Below are 22,157 nucleotides of genomic sequence, written 5' to 3'. Positions count from 1 at the left end.
TCTTGTGCTGAGTTTTAATTTAAAACAGTTTTATTAGTCATAATGAATTATAAAACTTTGATAGTTAAATTGTACTATTTATGAGGCATTTATTCTTAATATTTATGTAGAGTTGAAAAGAAACTTTGCATACTTGTACTTTCTGTTCTCCAATTCTGAGCAAAATTATGAAGAGAGGATCAAACACGGTTGTAAATCAAAACCCAACTGGGTTAGAAATGAAATATTAAGAGACTTAAGTCTACACACAGCTGCTGTAAGAGCATAGGTGGTTTTAGCTCATGTTTTGGGTATGAAAGGAATTTAGCACCTCTCACAAGAAACAAAAGCAGGTGCTGAACCATTGAAAGCCCCAATCAATTATTTTTAGAATGCCTCTTAATTTTTCTATCTCCTGGTTTCTTGTCTTCTGTTCCTGAATCTTGAACAGGTAACCACTTGAGGGGATGTCGGCGATAGATGGGCCATGGAGGAAGTGTCAGCTGGGCCAGAACAGAGAGAAATGCATCAATTAGATTCACTGAAAGTTTAAAAGAGATTATGTATAATGTCTGGTTCCCAGATGACTCTTACGCTAAAAGTAAAAATCACCACTACCACCACCAAAAAACTGTTAATACAATGAAAACTCTGCCATGGCTCATACAAGATACTGTAAAATGATGGGAACAAACCTCACCATTTACAAGTATGGCTTTAAGGGCTGAAAGAAAGGTGAGGAGCAATGTGAGGATGATGAGAAATTCCTGCTGGCTTTCACCCTAAGACTACTGCCAAGGGAAATAAGCTTTATTTTTTTTTTTTTTTGCAGCACACACCATCTGACACTTTATGTCATCTATTTTTCCAATGATAGCAAGGGGAAGCACTGATGGGAAACGATGAGAAAAAGCTGGCACTGGTTCTCAACTAAAGGCTCCAACCAAACCAACTCAATTCAGAAAACTGAAGTTGCCTCTAACACCCGAATATTCACAAGTTTCTTACCAAACAAGAAAAAGCAAATCCGGCCATTACTATATAGACAGTCCATCCGAACTGTTCAGCCACGTACCCGTAGATAAATCCAACTATCTAGAGACAAACAGAGTATATTAAATACAGTCACGCTAGGAAAAAAAAAATTAAATTCAAAAGCAATACTTACTGCAGAAAAAAGAATAATTCCCTGAAACATCTGTTCAGCTAGCTTCTGGCCCTTGTAATCCTAGAGGTGAAAGAGAGTAAGGCAGGACTTAGTCCACCACAGAGGAAATACAACTCCTGCCCTGGTCTTGTAACTTTGGCACAGAGCAACCCCAACATTAGGTGCTTCCCCGAGGACCTGGGCAAGGAACCCAATTCTTAGTTTGTCGGAGGAAGTGAAGGATCCTAACAGAGCATGGGCAAGGGATCCTCGCAGGAAGACAGAAGCGGACCCAGAAGGCACAATCGGGGAACAGGGTGGAAGGTAACCTTTCGGGCCGGGAAATTCGCTGTAGCGGGTCAGTGCTCCGACAAGGGATGCGAAGCGGCCAGGCTCGGGAGGGGCGCGCGGGGATCCCAGGGCCTGGTGGTGCCGCGCCCTCACCATTTGCGTGGGCAGAGAGCCCAGATGCTCCAGCATGTCTGGCCGGCGAGACGCGCCGCAGAGCGCAAGAGGCGGGCGGGAGGGCGAGGGCGGTCGCGTTTCAGAGAGAGTCGGGGCCGCAGTGTGGATCTGCGTGTCGTCTGGCCAGCCTACTGAGCCGGGCAGCGCAATAGCCGTGGCCCCGGAAGCGGATGTCTCAGCCGGGCTCGGCCAGCTTGTGGCCCCGCCTCGCGCCATCTTTAGGCGACGTGCGCCTTGCGAGTTGGATACAGTTCGGCGTGCCACCGGTAGGTGTTTAGTGCCGGGGCAGCTGCATCCCGGCCAAGGCATCGCGCGACCGTGATGACCTCGTCGTCAATGCCGTTGGATGTCGAGAGCTGCGACCCGGGACTTCCAAACTGACCTCTGCCGCGCCTCGCGGTTTAACGGCTGCTGGAGCGCGTCGCGTCTCCAAGGCGACGGGCTTTCTCGGCAAGGACCCCGGCGACGGGGCTGCCCGGCGGCGCCTGCTCGGCGCCACTGTTTCGGGGTCAGAGCGACCAGCTGACGAGGTTGCGGGACTGTGCGGTGGCCGCGGAGCGAGAAGGCAGTAGGGTTCGGCCGGGAGTGCAGGGGACGCGGGCGGCCTGGCGGTGGGCCGAGTCCCGGGGCCTGCGGTGCGGGCGCTGAGCTGGCGGGGCGGGCCGGGGCGCGGGCGGCGGCTGCTCCTCCGACTGCAGGTAAGGGCTGCGGCGACTAACCTCTGAGCGGCATGGCTTGCTGAAGACCTGAAACGGGATCTCTCCGGACTTGGGGGAATTCCCGGAGCGTCACACGACCTCTCTATTACCCCTGAGAGTAAGGGGTCCTGTTGACGTCCCAAGATTGGGGGGGGGGGGGGGCGGGCTAGGCCACATCCTCAAAAGAAAGAGTCCCTTGCCTCCAAACCGAGAGCCCCCACCCTTTGGTATTCCGAACTCTGCCCACCAGCATGCTCGCTGGCTTCACGGGCCCCTCACAGACCCGGGCTGGATTCTCCGGATAGACATCATCTAAAGTTTGGCTTTGTCTCGCGCGCGGCTGGTGTATATTTCAAAAGTTTAGCCCCTCCTCGGTTACCGTGAGCTAGGCATAATGCCCACGTTTCAGACGAAAACCGTTCTCGGAGCTCGGGCCCGTGGGTCCCAGTTGGCTCTCAGGACTCTTCTGGATGCCATGGCAGGGTTAGCCACCAGAGCAGGGTGGTGTGTGGCTGCCTGCCATCATTCATGCAGTCAGCAGATATTCACGGCACTTTCTCTGTGCTAGGCATGGGCAGATTATTCAGTTTTGTCCAAGACCATGCCCTTCCTTTCTTGGAGCCCAGCTGTGTGAAAAGAGACAGCCATGTAACCACAGAAATACTTGACAGCTGGATTAGCCCTGGGGTAGGACAGCCCAGGAGATGTGGGAATTAGGGGAGGGGCCCTTGACTCCTGAAAGCCAAATAAGAACTAGCTAGATGAAGAGGTGGGAGAAAGTTAATTTATGTTCTTAATGCCTTTAGATCTTTCAGCATGGCAGAGACCAGACTAAAATGAAGACACATTTGTGTTTTGTGATCTCATAAAGAGCCAGCACATGGAGAGGACAGAAACCAGGAAGGGTGGGATGGAGTTTATATTGTCTCTTGTGATGCTACATATGTATTTCTTGCTGTGTTTGAACAGACTTTCTAAATGTCCTGTATATAAAGACATGTCCCTATATTGCCCCTCTAAATGCACTTCATAGGGGGCAGTTGCTATGGAGACTTTACAGCATTTTAGCTATGAAGAAAGGATGGAAAAGGAAATTGTCTGTTGCATTTGAGAGAACTCCATTGGAATCCATAATTTTCCTGTTTGAATTTGTTTTGATGATTACTAAAGATTGCATTCCCTTTCTGAGATGAGAACCAACTTTGCTCCTAGATTAGCAAGATTTTTCGATAAGTATCGTATACCTGTTAACATTTGCCAGGCACGGTTTTTTGGTGTTGGGATACTTTAGTAAACTTTCATTGGAGTCCCTGTTCTCATGGAGCTTACATTCTAGTCAGAGGAGATAGAAATAAAGAAACGAATGAGATAATTTCATGATTGAGTAGGGGGTGGTCAACTCTGCTGATTATAGCTGAGGGAATGAGTAAGAGGCTGACAGAAAGATGAGCTTCATCTTTGGTGACCTTGATGAGAGTAATTTGAATGGAGCAGTAGGGACAGAAATCTGAAGGAGGCTAAAGAGAGAATGGGAAGAAAAGTGGAGCCAGAGACTTTAAATCCTTTTATAATGAGGGGAGCAGGGACATGGGTCTGTAGGTCAACTGGGGATGTGTGTGAAGGGAAGCACCTTTTTGTTTTTTTTTTTAATTAACTGCAAGAACATGATAGTATTCTGATGGGTGTGATCTGGCAGAGGGAAAGATGTTGATGCTGCAGCAAGGAAACAGTTACAGGATATCATGCAGAGCACCAGTGGAATGGCCTTTCATGGGATCACTTGATTCACAGTAACAGGAGGGAAAGCAGAAAAGGTGAGATGAAGCTCCTAGAAGTAGTTCATTTTTTCTTTTAGCAGGTTTTTAATTTTGGAGAATAGCACTTTAAAGTTTTGGTAGCAAGATTGGACTCTGAATTTCTGTAAATACGTTTCTTTTGTGTAGCTTTATAGTTTTGCGAATTTCTGTAAATACGTTTCTTTTGTGTAGCTTTGTAGTTTTCTCAAGTGGATTTCTTTTTCTGGGGACCTTGTAAAGCTGAATGGGATACAACTTGGAACAGGGATGTTTTTGTACCCATAAGGGCAAGACCTCAGGTAGCTTGGTCATAGACAACTGAGTCCATAGCTAATTTAACTAGCAATTTTAAGTAAAAATTCATTAGGAGAGTGTTTCTGTAGTGGTTAGACTTCATGTATTCCTTTCTCTCAGGAGAATTTCTTTTGCAGTTCATCTCTTGGCATATGATGAATGACAGGCTGGTTCTTGTACAGTTAGTTCTAAGGCTATGTATTTCTCCAAGTTATTTGGAAGTATTTTATTGTTACAACTACCATAAAAAAAGTTGTGAATTCAGATCTTAAATTTTAAGTTCTTGGAAACTGTTAATTCAAAATGAATTCCTGGCAGAAAATACCATATGAACTTGTTTCTACTGAATAAAAAGTATTTAGGCATTTTGATGGCCATTCTCATGTACTTGACAGACTTTGAGAATTTGTTTTTGTTTTGTAGGGTTAACTAATGCTTATATAAGACAGAAGAGAAAGATGTCATTCCGTAAAGGTATGCCCTTTACACAAGTTGTGTTGTTTTTACACCTGGTCAAAAGGTAAAGAGATGTAATGCAGGATTTTCCCCCTCTGTGTTTCAGTAAACATTGTCATCCTGGTCCTGGCCGTGGCTCTCTTCTTACTGATTTTGCACCGTAACTTCCTTGGCCTGAGTAGTTTGCTAAGGAATGAGATTTCAGGTATGGGAACCTTTACAAATACCTTCGCACCTGTTGAGGACCTGGAGTTCTGTGTGTCCCACATCCTAAGTTACATTACTGTGGTAAAGGAAAAAAAGTTTTTTTCTTAGCCTGAAAAAGCTGTTAATGATTCTAGGAAAAGGTGTGCTGGGTACTCAACTGTGCTCTCGCAGCACCCCCCATTTTTCTTCTCCCTCTTGTGCAGTTGTTTGCCAAGGGTTTGATCTGACAAGATTCCTTCTCACCAAAGCTAAAGCAGTCAGGGAGCCTCTGTGGGCTGCCATCCGCTCACACTTCAGCTGGGCAGGCGAAGTAGGCTTGCGTTTGTTGCCTGCTGTCTTCACTGGAGTGTCAGTCTCTTTACCTTCCTTTACCTGTTACTTTCCTTTAACCTGTGAAACTGCATCAGTAAAACAGAACCGTAAAACCTTGTCAACTGATCAAAAGAATCACTTTACTGTGTAATGTCATTGCCAATTATTTTAAATTAGTTCTTCATACTGCTCTGCCTTGGTATTGAGGGGTGTGAGGCTTCAGGGTGTTTGTCAAAAATCATTTTTGGATTACCATCTACCATAGTTGCCAGAGCAGGAAGAGAATAACAGCTTTTCCTGGCTTTCACTGAGTACTGATAGCATAGCATGTTTTACAATGTGTGCATGTATATGTATGCATATGTCTTAAGTAATGCATGTTCCTGGTGGGAAAATTTATAAAAAATGGGAATAGCATTCAGGCTCCATGAGGGTTTTGTCCCTGCTTTATCTCTGAATGGTGGCTGGTATACAGGAGGTGCTCAGTAAATATTAGTTGAATGAATGATTTCATCACCTAGAGTTCACTGTTATTAAAATTTTGGTTTAGTTTCTTCCAGTCTTTTTTTCTGAGTATATTTCACACAGTTGAGATTACAGTACACCTAAACTGCACATGGCATATCTTTCCATGTAATTATGTCACTATGATAGTAAAAACTCTTCCTATATAATTTTAATGCCATATAGTTTACTTAAACATTTCCACAGGAAAAACCATCCTTTAGTACAATGCAAACTTTTTTTGATGGTGATCCCACAATAAGTGCATTACATACAGGACAGACACATAAGTGTCTATTTGTTTATTATCTGTCTACCCTCCATTATGGTAGGGATTTGTGTCTGGCACACAGTAGGTGTTCAGTATTGAATCAATGAGTAAACACATGAATGAATATATTGTAAAAGGCAAAAAGGGTCATAGAACAATACTTACAGCATTTGCCGTATGCAAAGCACTGATATTTTCTATTCCAATCCAGGAACTGTTTTCCTATTCAAATTCTGTTTGTGACCTACTAAATTGATTTCATACTTGTTTATGGAACACAATTCATGATTTGAAAAACACTGATTTAGTCTGTTTCTGGGTTTTTACAATTACAAATAAAAATGTGACTGTTGGCTACATTTCAGATTTTTGTCTTTAAGAGGGGCAGCAAGGGGAATTATTCCGTCAAAGGCCATGTGCCTGGTTAAGGCTCTGTATACAAATTGCCAAAACACATTCCAGAAAGGTTCTGTTATATTCCCACCAGTAGTGTTATCAGAGTGCTGTCAGCATGTTTTTTTTTTTTTTTTATTAAATTCAGTTTTATTGAAATACATTCACACACCATACAATCATCCATGGTATACAATCCACTGTCCACAGTATGATAACATAGTTATGCGTTCATCACCACAATCTATCTCTGAACATTTTCCTTACATCAGAAAGAACCAGAACAAGAATAAAAAATAAAAGTGAAAAAAGAACACCCATGTCATCCCCCCATCCCACCCCATTTGTCCTTTAGTTTTTATCCCCATTTTTCTACTCATCCATACACTAGATAAAGGGGGTATGATCCACAAGGTCTTCACAATCACACTGTCACCCCTTGTAATCTACATTATTATATAATTGTCTTCAGGAGTCCAGACTGCTGGGTTGGAGTTTGGTAGTTTCAGGTATTTACTTCTAGCTATTCCAATACATTAAAACCTAAGAGGTGTTATCTATGTAGTGCATAAGAATGTCCACCAGAGTGACCTCTCGACTCCATTTGAAATCTCTCAGCCACTGAAACTATTTCGTCTCATTTTGCATCCCCTTTTTGGTCAAGAAGATACTCTCAGTCCCACGATGCCAGGTCCACATTCATCCCCGGGAGTCATATTCTGCATTGCCAGGGAGATTTACAACCCTGGGAGTTGGGTCCCACGTAGTGGGGAGGGCAGCGAGTTCATCTGTCGAGATGGCTCAGTTAGAGAGAGAGAGGGCCACATCTGAGCAACAAAGAGGTACTCAGGGGGAGACTGTTAAGCACCATTACATGCAAGTTTAGACTCTCCTTTTGTCAGCATGTTTTTAAAAATGTCTTCCACTTTTCCAAAAGCTTGGTTAGATGTAAGAAAACATGCTTTCTGGGCTATGCTTCATGTCTGAATGGGGTTGAGAACAAGGTAAACCAGGACCATAATCCTCATCTTCCCTCTTTTCATTCCTTGGGCTATCAAAAGCTCATCAGATTGTTTGCATCATTGCCTTCCTTGTGTATCTTCTTTACAGATTCAGGAATTGTGAGGCTTCAGCCTATAGACTTTGTCCCAAATGCTCCCCGCCATGTGGAAAATGGGAAACAAGAGGAGATTCCTGTGGTCATTGCTGCATCTGAGGACAGGCTTGGGGGGGCCATTGCAGCCATGAACAGCATTCAGCACAACACTCGCTCCAGTGTGATTTTCTACATTGTCACACTCAACGACACAGTGGACCATCTCCGGTGAGCTCTGCTTGCCTGATGATTCTGCTTCCAGAGGATGGGCTAGAGCAGTCTGGTTGTCAGTTCAGGAACTGTTTCTTCTGTATGCATATATTTTTTCTAAGCAGTTAAGTTTATACCACATAGTATGTTTTTCCCATGTGATTTTATGTCATGAGAAACATTATAAGGAGCTTGTGGCAGAATGTAAATCAACTGTGTCACTATGCATGTTGTTAAGTTAAGCTGATAATTTTTTGATAATAAGAATTTCTCAATGAAGGAAGCATTGTGTTGATTTATATATCCTGGCACAAGCTCACATCTTATGGACATCCGCTTGGAGTAGTTCTGACTTCTCAAAGAAAGGGACTTGGGAGGAATGACAAAGTAGTGGAGTGAAGTTTTAAACAGTCTCTGATCCAAATCCTGGCCCACAAACTGAATAATAGGGGAACATTAAACCCTCTGAGCCCATTTCCTCATCTAAAAATATTAGGTGAAAATATCCAGCTGAGAGGACTGCCATGTGACGTAATGAGAAAATATACATCTACCACAAGTAATCCCTCAGTAAATGGTCTTTGCTATGATAATTGTTGTGATAAATAGAAACCTAATCTGATAGACAGTCTCATCCATGTTTTGAAAATGCTTTGGAATAAGAGTTACAGAGTTTAACTGTGTCAAGAAACAGTTTGTCCAACAGGTTAAAAGGCTGTCATAGTTTTAAAACATTCTGTTCTTATAGCTTTCTTCAGGGTTCATGATCAGTGAGGGCAATGTTTTCAGTATGGGGGGAATTATGCAGTATCTTTCCTTATTTAAAAAAACCTCAGAACCATCTGTTCTGGTTTGCTAATGCTGCCAGTATGCAAAATATCAGAAATGGATTGGCTTTTTTTTTTTTTGAAATAAATTCAGACTTACAGGAACAGCTGCAAAAACAATACAAAGCCCATACACAGAACTCCAGCATACCCTGACCCCTCTCCCCCGATACCTCGATCCACCAACTTTAACATCCTGTCACAGCACCATTTCTTTCTTTCCGTCCCTCCCTCCCTCCCTATCGATCATCCATCATCTATTGCTCTGTCTTCTGAACATATGGGAGCAAGCTGCACACATCCTTGAACAAACAATATAATTCACATATACAATTCCCATGAATAAGAACATTCTTTTATGCAATCCCATTAAGCGCAGCTAAGAAGCTTAAGAAATTCAACATTGATACAAAGCTTACAGTCTCTATTTCCTTTTTTTCTTTTTTTATGGCCCATGTGTGTCTCTTTGAGCCTCCTCTCCTCCATCCTCCGATCCCATCCAGGATCATCCTTGGCATTTAATTGTCATCTATTTAGACTTTTTTTTTTTCCTCAATTGTGGAAACATATATTCAGCCTAAATCTTCCCATTCCACCCCCTCCCTAGTATTCCATTAGTGGGATTAATCACATTTAGAATGTTGCAATGCTATCACTTTCCCACTGTCCATTACTAGAAATTTCCCTTCACCCCAGACAGAAACCCTACACTCATTTCTTAACTCTCCATTGCCCCTTCCCCCATTTCTCTTAACCCATACTCTACTTTTCATCTCTATGGTCATATTCTCTGATACTTTTTTACCGTGGGGCTTAAATTTAACATCTTAAATCTATAGCAATTTTGTTTTTCTTTGATACCAACCTAACTTTAATAGGACACATAAACTATATTCCTATACTCCTCCATTCCCCCACCTTTATGTAGTTCTTTTCAAAAATTACTTATTTTACATTGAGTCCAAAACCACTAATTTACCATTACAGTTTATGTATTTTAGATCCTGTAGGAAGTAAATAGTGGAGTTACGAATTAAAAATACAGTAGTATTGTTATTTATATTTACCATGTAATCTTTACTGGAAATCTTTATTTCTTAATGTGGTTTCAGTCAATTGTTCAGTGTCCCTTCCTTTCAGCCTGCTCAACTCCCTTTAGCATTTCTTACAGGACTGATCTACTGGTGATGAAGTCCCTCAGCTTTTGATCATCCAGGAATGTTTTCATCTCCCCCTCATTTTTACCCTCCAGGTGTTTGTGAATTCTCCAAGTCTCTGATGGTTATTGACTTCTATTTGTATTCCATTGTGGTCAGAGAATGTGCTTTGAACAAATTCAATTTTTTTTTAATTTATTGAGGCTTGTTTTATGTCCCAGCATACGGTCCATTCTGGAGAAAGATCCGTGATCACTAGAGAAGAATGTGTGTCCCAGTGACCTGGGATGTAATGTTCTATATATGTCTGTTAAATTGCTCTATATCTCTCTCTCCTTTCTTTGTTTCTCTGTCGGTAGGGCTCCCTTTAGTATCTGAAGTAGGGTAGGTCTTTTATTAGCAAAATCTCTCAGCATTTGTTCGTCTGTGAAAAATTTAAGCTCTCCCTCAAATTTGAAGGAGAGTTTTGCTGGATAAAGTATTCTTGGTTGGAAATTTTTCTTTCTCAGAATTTTAAACATGTCATGCCACTGCCTTCTCGCCTCCATGGTGGCCTCTGAGTAGTCACTACTTAGTCTTATGTAGTGACTTTGTATGTGGTGAGTTGCTTTTCTCTTGCTGCTTTCAGAACTGGCTCCTTCTCTTCAGTATTTGACAGTCTGATCAGAATATGTCTTGGAGTGGGTTTATTTGGATTTATTCTATTTGGAGTTCACTGGGCATTTATGCTTTGTGTATTTATATTATGTAGAAGGTTTAGGAAGTTTTCCCCAACAATTTCTTTGAATACTCTTTCTAGACCTTTACCCTTCTCTTCCCCTTCTGGGACACCAGTGAGTCTTAAATTTGGACATTTTATTTTATCTATCATATCCCTGAGGTCCATTTCAATTTTTTCGATTTTTTTCTCCATTCTTTCTTTTGTTCTTTCATTTTCCATTCTGTGGTCCTCAAGGAGGCTGAGTCGTTGTTCGGCTTCCTCTAATCTTATGAGTATCCAGAGTCTCTTTAATTTGGCCAGCAGTTTCTTTTATTTCCATAAGATCTTCTATTTTTTAATTTAATCTTGCAATTTCTTTTTTATGCTCTTCTAGGGTATTCTTTATGTCCTTTATATCCTGTGCCATGCTCTTCTTCATGTCCTTTATATCCTGTGCCATGCTCTCGTTGTTTGTCTTTAGTTCTTTGATTAACTGCGCCAAGTACTGTGTCTCTTCTGATCTTTTGATTTGGGTGTTTGGGTTTGGGTTCTCCATACCGTCTGGTTTTTTGTTTTTTTTTTTTAATCATCATTTTATTGAGATATATTCACATACCACGCAGTCATACAAAACAAATTGTACTTTCGATTGTTTACAGTACCATTACATAGTTGTACATTCATCACCTAAATCAATCCCTGACACCTTCATTAGCACACACACAAAAATAACAAGAATAATAATTAGAGTGAAAAAGAGCAATTGAAGTAAAAAAGAACACTAGGTACCTTTGTCTGTTTGTTTGCTTCCCCTACTTTTCTACACATCCATCCATAAACTAGACAAAGTGGAGTTTGGTCCTTATGGCATTCCCAATCCCACTGTCACCCCTCATAAGCTACATTTTTATACAACTGTCTTCGAGATTCATGGGTTCTGGGTTGTAGTTTAATAGTTTCAGGTATCCACCACCAGCTACCCCAATTCTTTAGAACCTAAAAAAGGTTGTCTAAAGTGTGCGTAAGAGTGCCCACCAGAGTGATCTCTCGGCTCGTTTTGGAATCTCTCTGCCACTGAAGCTTATTTCATTTCCTTTCACATCCCCCTTTTGGTCAAGAAGATGTTCTCCATCCCACGATGCCGGGTCTACATTCCTCCCCGGGAGTCATATTCCACGTTGCCAGGGAGATTCACTTCCCTGGGTGTCTGATCCCACGTAGGGGGGAGGGCAGTGATTTCACCTTTCAAGTTGGCTTAGCCAGAGAGAGAGGGCCACATCTGAGCAACAAAGAGGCATTCAGGAGGAGACTCTTAGGCACAAATACAGGGAGGCCTAGCCTCTCCTTTGCAGCAGCCGTCTTCCCAAGGGTAAAACTTATGGTAGAGGGCTCAACCCATCAAACCACCAGTCCCCTATGTCTGTGGTCATGTTAGCAACCATGGAGGTGGGGTAGGCGAATACCCCTGCATTCTCCACAGGCTCCTCAAGGGGGCACTACATCTTTTTTTTTTTTTTTCCTTGTTTGTCTTTTTTCTTTTCTTTTTTTTTTTTTTTAACTTTCCCTTCTTTTTTCAAATCAACTGTATGAAAAAAAAAGTTAAAAAGAAAACAAACATACAATAAAAAAACATTTCAAAGAGACCATAGCAAGGGAGTAAGAAAAAGACAACTAACCTAAGATAACTGCTTAACTTCCAACATGTTCCTAATTTACCCCAAGAAAGTTACATAATATAGCAACATTTCAGTGAACTTGTTCCTACTACATCCATCAGAAATTAACAGACCATAGTCATTTCTGGGCATCCCCAGAACGTTAAATAGCTTATCTGTTCTTCTTGGATTATTGTTCCCCCTTCCTTAATTGCTCTCTACTGCTAGTTCCCCTACATTCTACATTATAAACCATTTGTTTTACATTTTTCAAAGTTCACATTAGTGGTAGCATATAATATTTCTCTTTTTGTGCATGGCTTATTTCGCTCAGCATTATGTCTTCAAGGTTCATCCGTGTTGTCATATGTTTCACCAGATCGTTCCTTCTTACTGCCGCGTAGTATTCCATCGTGTGTATATACCACATTTTATTTATCCACTCATCTGTTGAAGGACATTTGGGTTGTTTCCATCTCTTGGCAATTGTGAATAATGCTGCTATGAACATTGGCGTGCAGATATCTGTTCGTGTCACTGCTTTCCGATCTTCCGGGTATATACCGAGAAGTGCAATCGCTGGATCGAATGGTAGCTCTATATCTAGTTTTCTAAGGAACTGCCAGACTGACTTCCAGAGTGGCTGAACCATTATACAGTCACACCAACAATGAATAAGAGTTCCAATTTCTCCACATCCCCTCCAGCATTTGTAGTTTCCTGTTTGTTTAATGGCAGCCATTCTAACCGGTGTTAGATGGTATCTCATTGTGGTCTTAATTTGCATCTCTCTAATAGCTAGTGAAGCTGAACATTTTTTCATGTGTTTCTTGGCCATTTGTATTTCCTATTCAGAGAACTGTCTTTTCATATCTTTTGCCCATTTTATAATTGGGCTGTCTGTACTATTGTCATTGAGTTGTAGGATTTCTTTGTATATGCAAGATACCAGTCTTTTGTCAGATACATGGTTTCCAAAAATTTTTTCCCATTGAGTTGGCTGCCTCTTTACCTTTTTGAGAAATTCCTTTGAGGTGCAGAAACTTCTAAGCTTGAGGAGTTCCCATTTATCTATTTTCTCTTTTGTTGCTTGTGCTTTGGGTGTAAAGTCTAGGAAGTGGCCTCCTAATACAAGGTCTTGAAGATGTTTTCCTACATTATCTTCTAGGAGTTTAATGGTACTTTCTTTTATATTGAGATCTTTGGTCCATTTTGAGTTAATTTTTGTGTAGGGGGTGAGGTAGGGGTCCTCTTTCATTCTTTTGGATATGGATATCCAACTCTCCCAGCCCCATTTGTTGAAAAGACCATTATGGCTCAGTTCGGTGACTTTAGGGGCCTTATCAAAGATCAGTCGGCCATAGATCTGAGGGTCTATCTCTGAATTCTCAATTCGATTCCGTTGATCTATATGTCTATCTTTGTGCCAGTACCATGCTGTTTTGGCAACTGTGGCTTTATAATAAGCTTCAAAGTCAGGGAGTGTAAGTCCTCCCACTTCGTTTTTCTTTTTTAGAGTGTCTTTAGCAATTCGAGGCATCTTCCCTTTCCAAATAAATTTGATAACTAGCTTTTCCAAGTCTGCAAAGTAGGTTGTTGGAATTTTGATTGGGATTGCATTGAATCTGTAGATGAGTTTGGGTAGAATTGACATCTTAATGACATTTAGCCTTCCTATCCATGAACATGGAATATTTTTCCATCTTTTAAGGTCCCCTTCTATTTCTTTTAGTAGAGTTATGTAGTTTTCTTTGTATAGGTCTTTGACATCTTTGGTTAAGTTTATTCCTAGGTACTTGATTTTTTTAGTTGCTATTGAAAATGGTATCTTTTTCTTGAGTGTCTCCTCAGTTTGTTCATTTCTAGCATATAGAAACATTACTGACTTATGTGCATTAATCTTGTATCCCGCTACTTTGCTAAATTTGTTTATTAGCTCTAGTAGGTGTATCGTTGATTTCTCAGGGTTTTCTAGATATAAGATCATATCATCTGCAAACAATGACAGTTTTACTTCTTCTTTTCCAATTTGGATGCCTTTTATTTCTTTGTCTTGCCGGATTGCCCTGGCTAGCACTTCCAGCACAATGTTGAATAACAGTGGTGACAGCGGGCATCCTTGTCTTGTTCCTGATCTTAGAGGGAAGGCTTTCAGTCTCTCACCATTGAGTACTATGCTGGCTGTGGGTTTTTCATATATGCTCTTTATCATGTTGAGGAAGTTTCCTTCAATTCCTACCTTTTGAAGTGTTTTTATCAAAAAGGGATGTTGGATTTTGTCAAATGCTTTTTCAGCATCTATTGAGATGATCAATTGATTTTTCCCTTTCGAGTTTTTAATGTGTTGTAATACATTGATTGTTTTTCTTATGTTGAACCATCCTTGCATGCCTGGAATGAACCCCACTTGGTCATGGTGTATGATTTTTTTAATGTGTCTTTGGATTCGATTTGCAAGTATTTTGTTGAGGATTTTTGCATCTATATTCATTAGGGAGATTGGCCGGTAGTTTTCCTTTTTTGTAGCATCTTTGCCTGGTTTTGGTATTAGATTGATGTTAGCTTCATAAAATGAGTTAGGTAGTGTTCCATTTTTTTCAATGTTTTGAAAGAGTTTGAGTAAGATTGGTGTCAGTTCTTTCTGAAAAGTTTGGTAGAATTCCCCTGTGAAGCCATCTGGCCCTGGGCATTTATTTGTGGGAAGATTTTTGATGACTGATTGGATCTCTTTGCTTGTGATGGGTTGGTTGAAGTCTTCTGTTTCTTCTCTAGTCAGTCTAGGTTGTTCATATGTTTCCAGGAAATTGTCCATTTCTTCTACATTATCCAGTTTGTTGCCATACAGTTGTTCATAATATCCTCTTATAATTTTTTTAATTTCTTCAGGATCTGCAGTTATGTCACCTTTTTCATTCATTATTTTGTTTATATGGGTCTTCTCTCTTTTTGATTTTGTCAGTCTAGCTAGGGGCTTGTCAATCTTGTTGATCTTCTCAAAGAACCAACTTTTGGTGATATTTATCCTTTCTATTGTTTTTTTGTTCTCTATGTCATTTATTTCTGCTTTAATCCTTGTGATTTCTTTTCTTGTACTTGGTTTAGGATTGGTTTGCTGTTCATTTTCTAGCTTCTTCAGTTGATCCATTAGTTCTTTGATTTTGGCTCTTTCTTCCTTTTTAATATATGCGTTTAGTGCTATAAATTTCCCCCTTAGCACTGCTTTTGCTGCATCCCATAGGTTTTGGTATGTTGTGTTCTCATTTTCATTCGTCTCTATATATTTAGCAATTTCTCTTGCTATTTCTTCTTTAACCCACTGATTGTTTAGGAGTGTGTTGTTTAACCTCCAGGTATTTGTGAATTTTCTAAGTCTCTGATGGTTATTGACTTCTAATTGTATTCCATTGTGGTCAGAGAATGTGCTTTGAATAATTTCAATCTTTTTAAATTTATTGAGGCTTGTTTTATGTCCCAGCATATGATCTATTCTGGAGAAAGTTCCGTGAGCACTAGAAAAGTATGTGTATCCTGGTGATTTGGGATGTAATGTCCTGTAGATGTCTGTTAAATCTAATTCATTTATCAGATTGTTTAGGTTTTCAATTTCCTTATTGGTCTTCTGTCTGGTTGATCTATCTATAGGAGAGAGTGATGTGTTGAAGTCTCCCACAATTATTGTGGAAACTTCAATTGCTTCCTTTAGTTTTGCCAATGTTTCTCTCATGTATTTTGTGGCACCTTGATTGGGTGCATAGACATTTACGATTGTTATTTCTTCTTGCTGAATTGCCCCTTTTATTAGTATGTAGTGGCCTTCTTTGTCTCTCAAAACATCCCTGCATTTGAAGTCTATTTTATCTGAGATTAATATTGCTACACCTGCTTTCTTTTGGCTGTAGCTTGCATGAAATATTTTTTTCCATCCTTTCACTTTCAGTTTCTTTGTGTCCCTGTGTCTAAGATGAGTCTCTTGTATGCAACATATTGATGGTTCATTTTTTTTGATCCATTCTGCGAATCTATATCTTTTAATTGGGGAGTTTAATCCATTTACATTCAACGTTAAAACCGTGAAGGCATTTCTTGAATCGGCCATCTTATCCTTTGGATTATGTTTGCCATATTTTTCCCTCTCTCTATTAATATCCTTTATTGTACCCATATCGAATCTCTTTAGTACTGAACCTTTCTCCAAGTCTCTCTGTCCTGTCTTTGTTTCTCTGTCTGTAGGGCTCCCTTTAGTATCTCCAGTAGGGCAGGTCTCTTGTTAGCAAATTCTCTCAGCATTTCTTTGTCTGTGAAAAATTTAAGCTCTCCCTCAAATTTGAAGGAGAGCTTTGCTGGATAAAGTATTCTTGGCTGGAAATTCCTCTCACTCAGAATTTTAAATATATCGTGCCACTGCCTTCTTGCCTCCATGGTGGCTGCTGAGTAGTCACTACTTAGTCTTATGCTGTTTCCTTTGTATGTGGTGAATTGCTTTTCTCTTGCTGCTTTCAGAACTTGCTCCTTCTCTTCTATGTTTGACAGTGTGATCAGTATATGTCTCGGAGTGGGTTTATTTGGATTTATTCTATTTGGAGTTCGCTGAGCATTTATGATTTGTGTATTTATGTTGTTTAGAAGATTTGGGAAGTTTTCCCCAACAATTTCTTTGAATACTCTTCCTAGACCTTTACCCTTTTCTTCCCCTTCTGGGACACCAATGAGTCTTATATTCGGACGTTTCATATTATCTATCATATCCCTGAGGTCCATTTCGAGTTTTTCAATTTTTTTCCCCATTCTTTCTTTTATGCTTTCATTTTCCATTCTGTCATCTTCCAGGTCACTGATTCGTTGTTCAACTTCCTCTAGTCTTGTACTATGAGTGTCCAGAATCTTTTTAATTTGGTCAACAGTTTCTTTAATTTCCATAAGATCATCCATTTTTTTATTTAGTCTTGCAATGTCTTCTTTATGCTCTTCTAGGGTCTTCTTGATTTCCTTCATATCCCGTACTATGGTCTCATTGTTCATCTTTAGTTCTTTGAGTAGCTGCTCTAGGTGTGTCTCTTCTGGTCTTTTGATTTGGGTGCTTGGGCTTGGGTTATCCATATCGTCTGGTTTTTTCATATGCTTTATAATTTTCTGTTGTTTTTGGCCTCGTGGCATTTGCTGAACTTGATAGGGTTCTTTTAGGGTTTGTAGACCAGTTGAAGTCCTTATCTCTAATTTATCAGATCTACAGCTTCGTGGAAAACACTTTCTCTAACTAACCAGAAGATGGCGTCCACGAGTCACCTATTCCCCCCAAGTCAGTTCTCCCCAACTTTGTCTTTGTGGTGTGTGGGGCTCTGATTCTTGTGGGGTTCAATTGGTGTGCTAAGTTTGGGTGTATTGTTGGTGCTATCTGCCCTGAATGTGGGGCATGTGTCTGGGTGGTTAGGGAGGCAGGGCAGCTTTAATAATCAAATCTCCCAGGTGTTCCCGGAGATTTAAGGCTGATGCAAGAGTTTAAGACTTCATTTCAGTCTTGCCACAGATTGTCTCTGCTGCTGACCCACAAGTCCTTGGTATTGGTGTAGGGTCCCTGGGATTTCTGAGCAGGTCCCCCTTCTCAGCTGTGCTCTTCCAGGACCTCTGCTAAGGGAAGGCTGTGCCATGTCACAAGTGCACATCAGCCCTCCAGGGAAGCCACCGGGCCGTGCAGGGGTGTTCCCAGCCTGATGTCAAGATGGTTGAATGGGACGTGTTAATTTCCCCCTTTTCGCACAGCTCTGCCTTCCCAGCTCTGGGACAGTTAGCTGTGGGTGCACTAAAGGCCACTGCCCACGGCCAATATTGTGGCGTGTGCACGGTGCTGTGGGAAACACTCCCCATCACACTGGGTTTCTTGGCGCGGCTCTGGGCTGTGGGTCTGGCCTGGGCAGAAGCGTCCCCAGCCCACCAGGGATATGGCTGCAAGGGGTGTGGTTTCTTTCTCCTTTTGGCTCCCCTCTGCCCCCCCTGGCCCTGGGACAATCAGCAGCGGGTGTGGGAAGGGCTATCCTCCACACCAGACACTGAGGCGTTGGTACAGCCCGCTCCTGCCATGCTTCACTGTGCGGTTCTCCCTGTCATATCTGCAGCCACTCCCGGGCTTTTTTTTTTTTTTTTTTTTTTTTAAAGAACTAATCTGTCTCCAAATGCCAATCCACGGTTTCCCCACACCGCAACGCAGCCACCAGACTTTCAGCCAGCTCACTCACTCATTTCAGAACACAGACTCCCGGTTTCACCAATTGCATGGTCCCTGTGGATTTAGCAGACCTTGTCCGGCTGGTGCATCGCTGGAACTGGTGTTCTGGGTCACTTTCTGGTTTTTATCTAATATTTTTCACGGAGGTGTTTTTTTGCCGTCTTGCCTAGCCGCCATCTTAGGTTCCTCTCCGGATTTGCTTTTATAAAGGGGATTTATTAGGTGACAGATTTACAGTTCTGAGCCCATAAAAGTGTCCAAACTAAGGCATTAACAAGAGAATACGTTCTCTGAAGAATGGTCAGTGGTTTCTGGAACACCTCTGTCAGCTGGGAAGGCGCGTGGCTGGCATCTGCTTGTCCTTTGTTCCTGGGTTGCATTTCAAAATGGCTTTCTCCAGAATGTCTCTGTATTCATCTCTCTCAGCTTCTTTAGCCCCTATGCATATAAAGGGTTGGGGTCCTCTCTTAGCTTCTCGGGAGCAAACTCTGGGCTAGCATCTCCAAACATCTCGAAGCATCATTAAGTGTCTCTCCAAAAGTCTCTCAGCTGCTCTTGGGGTGTCTGGGCCTATGTCAGCTCTTTTTAAAGAACTCCAGTAAACTAATCAAGACCTACACTTGAATGGGCGGGGCCACACCTCCATGGAAATAATCTAAAGTACCACATATGACTGTGAATATTAACTTTATTTCCATGGAGGTGTGTCCCCACCCATTCAGCATGCGTCTTAATTAAATCACTGGAGCCCTATAAATGCTCAGACAGCTCAGTGCTGCAGCCAACAGAGATATTTTGAAGACGGTCATTGAAAGTAGACTTTTGCTACTCCAGCGTTTGCCTGGGAGAAACTAAGAGATCATCCCCAGAGGCCTAGAGTAATGTCCTGGGAGAAAGCCATTTGGAAACACAACCTGGGAGCAAAAGAAGACGCCGGCCCCATACCTTCCCAGACAACAGAGGTTTTCCAGATGCCATTGGCCATTCTGTGAAGGTACCCTGTTGTTGACACCTTAGCTTGAACACTTTTATGACCTTAAGACTGTAACTTTGTAACCAATAAACCCCTTTATGAAAGCCAGTCCATTTCTGGTATTTTGCATAATGGCAGCATTAGCAAACCAGAATACATGGCATTAAAATAGACTGCAGAAATAACATTTAAGGGTCCACAAAATGCTGATTTGAAATGGACGTAGGAAAAACATAGTCTTGAGAGTACGCTGGGTTTTCTCTGGGCAGTCCCTTCAACTCAGGTGAGGGAATCGCTGAGTCATCAGTGTGTATTAAGGAAATGAAGCTGAATACCAACTTTGGGATGTTCTCAATTCTAGTCTCTCTCCAGCAGTTTCAGTGTTGCAGGAATGATCCTAAGTGTGAGTCTGATGTGAGCAGTATGCAGAACTATAGAATTGGTTCAGGGAGGCACTTTGGTGGCACTTCAGATGAGAAACCAAGGCTCAGAGGTGGTGAAAGGGTTCAGAAGACACTGGCTGGGTGTCATCTTTGGTCCTTAGTTTCTTACACCATACCTTTATTGGAAGGCACAAAGGCAAGGCTTTGGTTTGGGGACATTATTTAAATTTGGTGCTTTGCCTTCATCAGGTCCTGGCTCAACAGTGGCTCCTTGAAAAACATCAGGTACAAAATTATAAACTTTGACACCAAACTTCTGGAAGGGAAAGTAAAGAATCCTGACCAGGGGGAATCCGTAAAACCAGTGAGTTCCATACAACTTTGTACTTGGAAGAATTATTAGAAAATGATTGGAATACCTGTGCACAGTTCCTTGGGAACCAAGCCTGGGCAGTTCTAAGAGAACTTTGGCTGTCTTCTCATGCATAGATCCAGAGAGCATGCTGGGAATTTCTATGTAAATAAAAGGACAGCCACTGACCTATACTATGCCAATGTCTGTTGTTTCCTTGTTTACAGTTAACCTTCGCGAGGTTCTATTTGCCAATTCTGGTTCCCAGCGCAAAGAAGGTCATATATATGGATGATGATGTAATTGTACAAGGTACCAAAGAATATCACTGTTCTCCATCCAGAGTACAAGCTGTAGTGGTCATTTTCTTTATGGTATCCTATGAAAGGTCACCTTGTAGGAAGAAGTGGGAAGAACAGGGAATCCTGAGGTAACTGGAAATGAAAATCTCACACCCTATTTCAGGTGATATTTTTGCCCTTTACAATACACCATTAAAGCCAGGACATGCAGCTGCATTTTCAGAAGATTGTGATTCAACTTCTTCTAAAGTTGTGATCCGAGGAGCAGGAAATCAGGTAAGTTACTTATTGGATTCACTGTGCACACTCCCACTCTTCATAATGTGGGTTAGCAGAAAACAGTGGCAAATTCAGGCAACTTTTCTCTCTGCCTTTTACATTTCCCTATTCTATCCCTAAACCCAAGCCTGCTTTCCTTAGATTTAGTTCATGAACTTGACAATACAACTACTTGAACATTTGGTTTGATATTGAAATCTAGGTTCCTACCCTATTCCTCTAACTAGGCATCCCAATGTCACTTTTATTTGCTTTATGTAGAGGCTTTTGCTAATAATTTATATCTTAGGCAGTTCTAACTTTTTTCCCTTCACTGGCTGTAAAATTCTATCCCATGTGAAATGGTAAACATTATATATCTCATTTGTGTTTTTAGTACACTTACATTGGCTATCTCGACTATAAAAAGGAAAGGATTCGTAAGCTTTCCATGAAAGCCAGCACCTGCTCATTTAATCCTGGAGTTTTTGTTGCTAACCTGACAGAGTGGAAAAGACAGAATATTACTAACCAGCTGGAAAAATGGATGAAACTCAATGTAGAGTAAGTATATAGTGGTCTAGATGTGAAAACTCTTATATTTCAACCCTCAAACTTAGCAGTCTTGACTAACAGCTTACATTGTTATCTGTCCCACCAAGAGAGGGATTGTATAGCAGAACATTGGCTGGCTGCATCACAACGCCACCTCTACTGATCGTATTTTATCAACAGCACTCCACCATTGACCCTATGTGGAATGTCCGCCACCTTGGTAAGTAGAAATAAGTAGCCAAAGGTCTACGCTAATGAAGAATTTATAACTGTCTATAAAGGATTAGCTTCAGGGATGGGGTATATCCACTGTTTCTCTTAAGTTTTTTGCACTCTGATCTTGCATTGTCTTGTGACTGACTGGTACAATGATTTTTTCTCTCAATGGTAAGGCTCCAGTGCTGGAAAACGATATTCCCCTCAGTTTGTAAAGGCTGCCAAGTTACTCCATTGGAACGGGCACTTTAAACCATGGGGAAGAACTGCTTCATATTCTGATGTTTGGGAAAAATGGTATATTCCAGATCCAACAGGCAAATTCAGCCTAATTCGAAGACACATGGAACTCTCAAATACAAAATAGAATTTAAATGACTAGCATTTCTCAGGAAATCCTAGAAGATATGTGTGCACAGTAACACAAGTGCTAGGCTCCCACGCTTATCTCTAGCAACCCATGGAAAAAGAGAATGCTTTGGCTGGGTAAAGACAACAAGCCCTATGCACAGTCTGGCAATCAGCCTCTCAGATCAACTATAAATGTCTCCACTTGTCTTACCAAGTGTTTTCTTACCACTGGATGAATGGATTGATACAACTACCTGGTATAGCTAGCTCAAAAATTGCTGCTTGGTTTTAATTTTGTAACCTGTGGCCTGAATAATCTGTAAATATGTAAATAAAATGAAACCTATGTTTTTCAATTTATTAATTACTGATTTTTTGCT

At 41.3% G+C, this 22,157-nt stretch overlaps 2 protein-coding genes across 4 annotated transcripts; one reads left to right on the top strand and one right to left on the bottom strand.

The window, feature by feature from the left end:
• Window positions 1–1,998, bottom strand: SPCS1 (signal peptidase complex subunit 1). The gene is made up of 4 exons (XM_037798048.1): window positions 1,571–1,998; window positions 1,148–1,207; window positions 988–1,074; window positions 1–482 (listed from the first exon to the last, which is right to left on the bottom strand). Exons 1-4 carry the CDS (start codon window positions 1,898–1,900, stop codon window positions 357–359), a joined length of 603 nt encoding a protein of 200 aa, XP_037653976.1. The 5' UTR covers window positions 1,901–1,998; the 3' UTR covers window positions 1–356.
• On the top strand, window positions 1,822–22,137 carry GLT8D1 (glycosyltransferase 8 domain containing 1). Of its 3 annotated transcripts, none has more exons than XM_037798011.1 (10): window positions 1,822–2,289; window positions 4,803–4,853; window positions 4,942–5,040; window positions 7,633–7,846; window positions 19,993–20,107; window positions 20,323–20,407; window positions 20,561–20,673; window positions 21,053–21,219; window positions 21,318–21,430; window positions 21,603–22,137. In XM_037798011.1, the coding sequence occupies exons 2-10, from the start codon at window positions 4,838–4,840 to the stop codon at window positions 21,791–21,793; spliced, it is 1,113 nt and encodes a 370-aa protein (XP_037653939.1). In that variant the 5' UTR covers window positions 1,822–2,289; window positions 4,803–4,837; the 3' UTR covers window positions 21,794–22,137. The 3 variants fall into 3 exon arrangements, with proteins under 3 accessions (XP_037653939.1, XP_037653930.1, XP_037653947.1); XM_037798002.1 differs by lacking the exon at window positions 1,822–2,289 and adding an exon at window positions 2,491–3,194; XM_037798019.1 differs by lacking the exon at window positions 1,822–2,289 and adding an exon at window positions 4,009–4,103.
• The last annotated feature ends 20 nt before the right edge of the window (window positions 22,138–22,157 follow it).

This window comes from Choloepus didactylus, chromosome 1 (assembly GCF_015220235.1).
Source record: "Choloepus didactylus isolate mChoDid1 chromosome 1, mChoDid1.pri, whole genome shotgun sequence".
NCBI lineage: Eukaryota > Metazoa > Chordata > Mammalia > Pilosa > Megalonychidae > Choloepus > Choloepus didactylus.
This window is presented reverse-complemented; position numbering and strand designations above follow the sequence as displayed.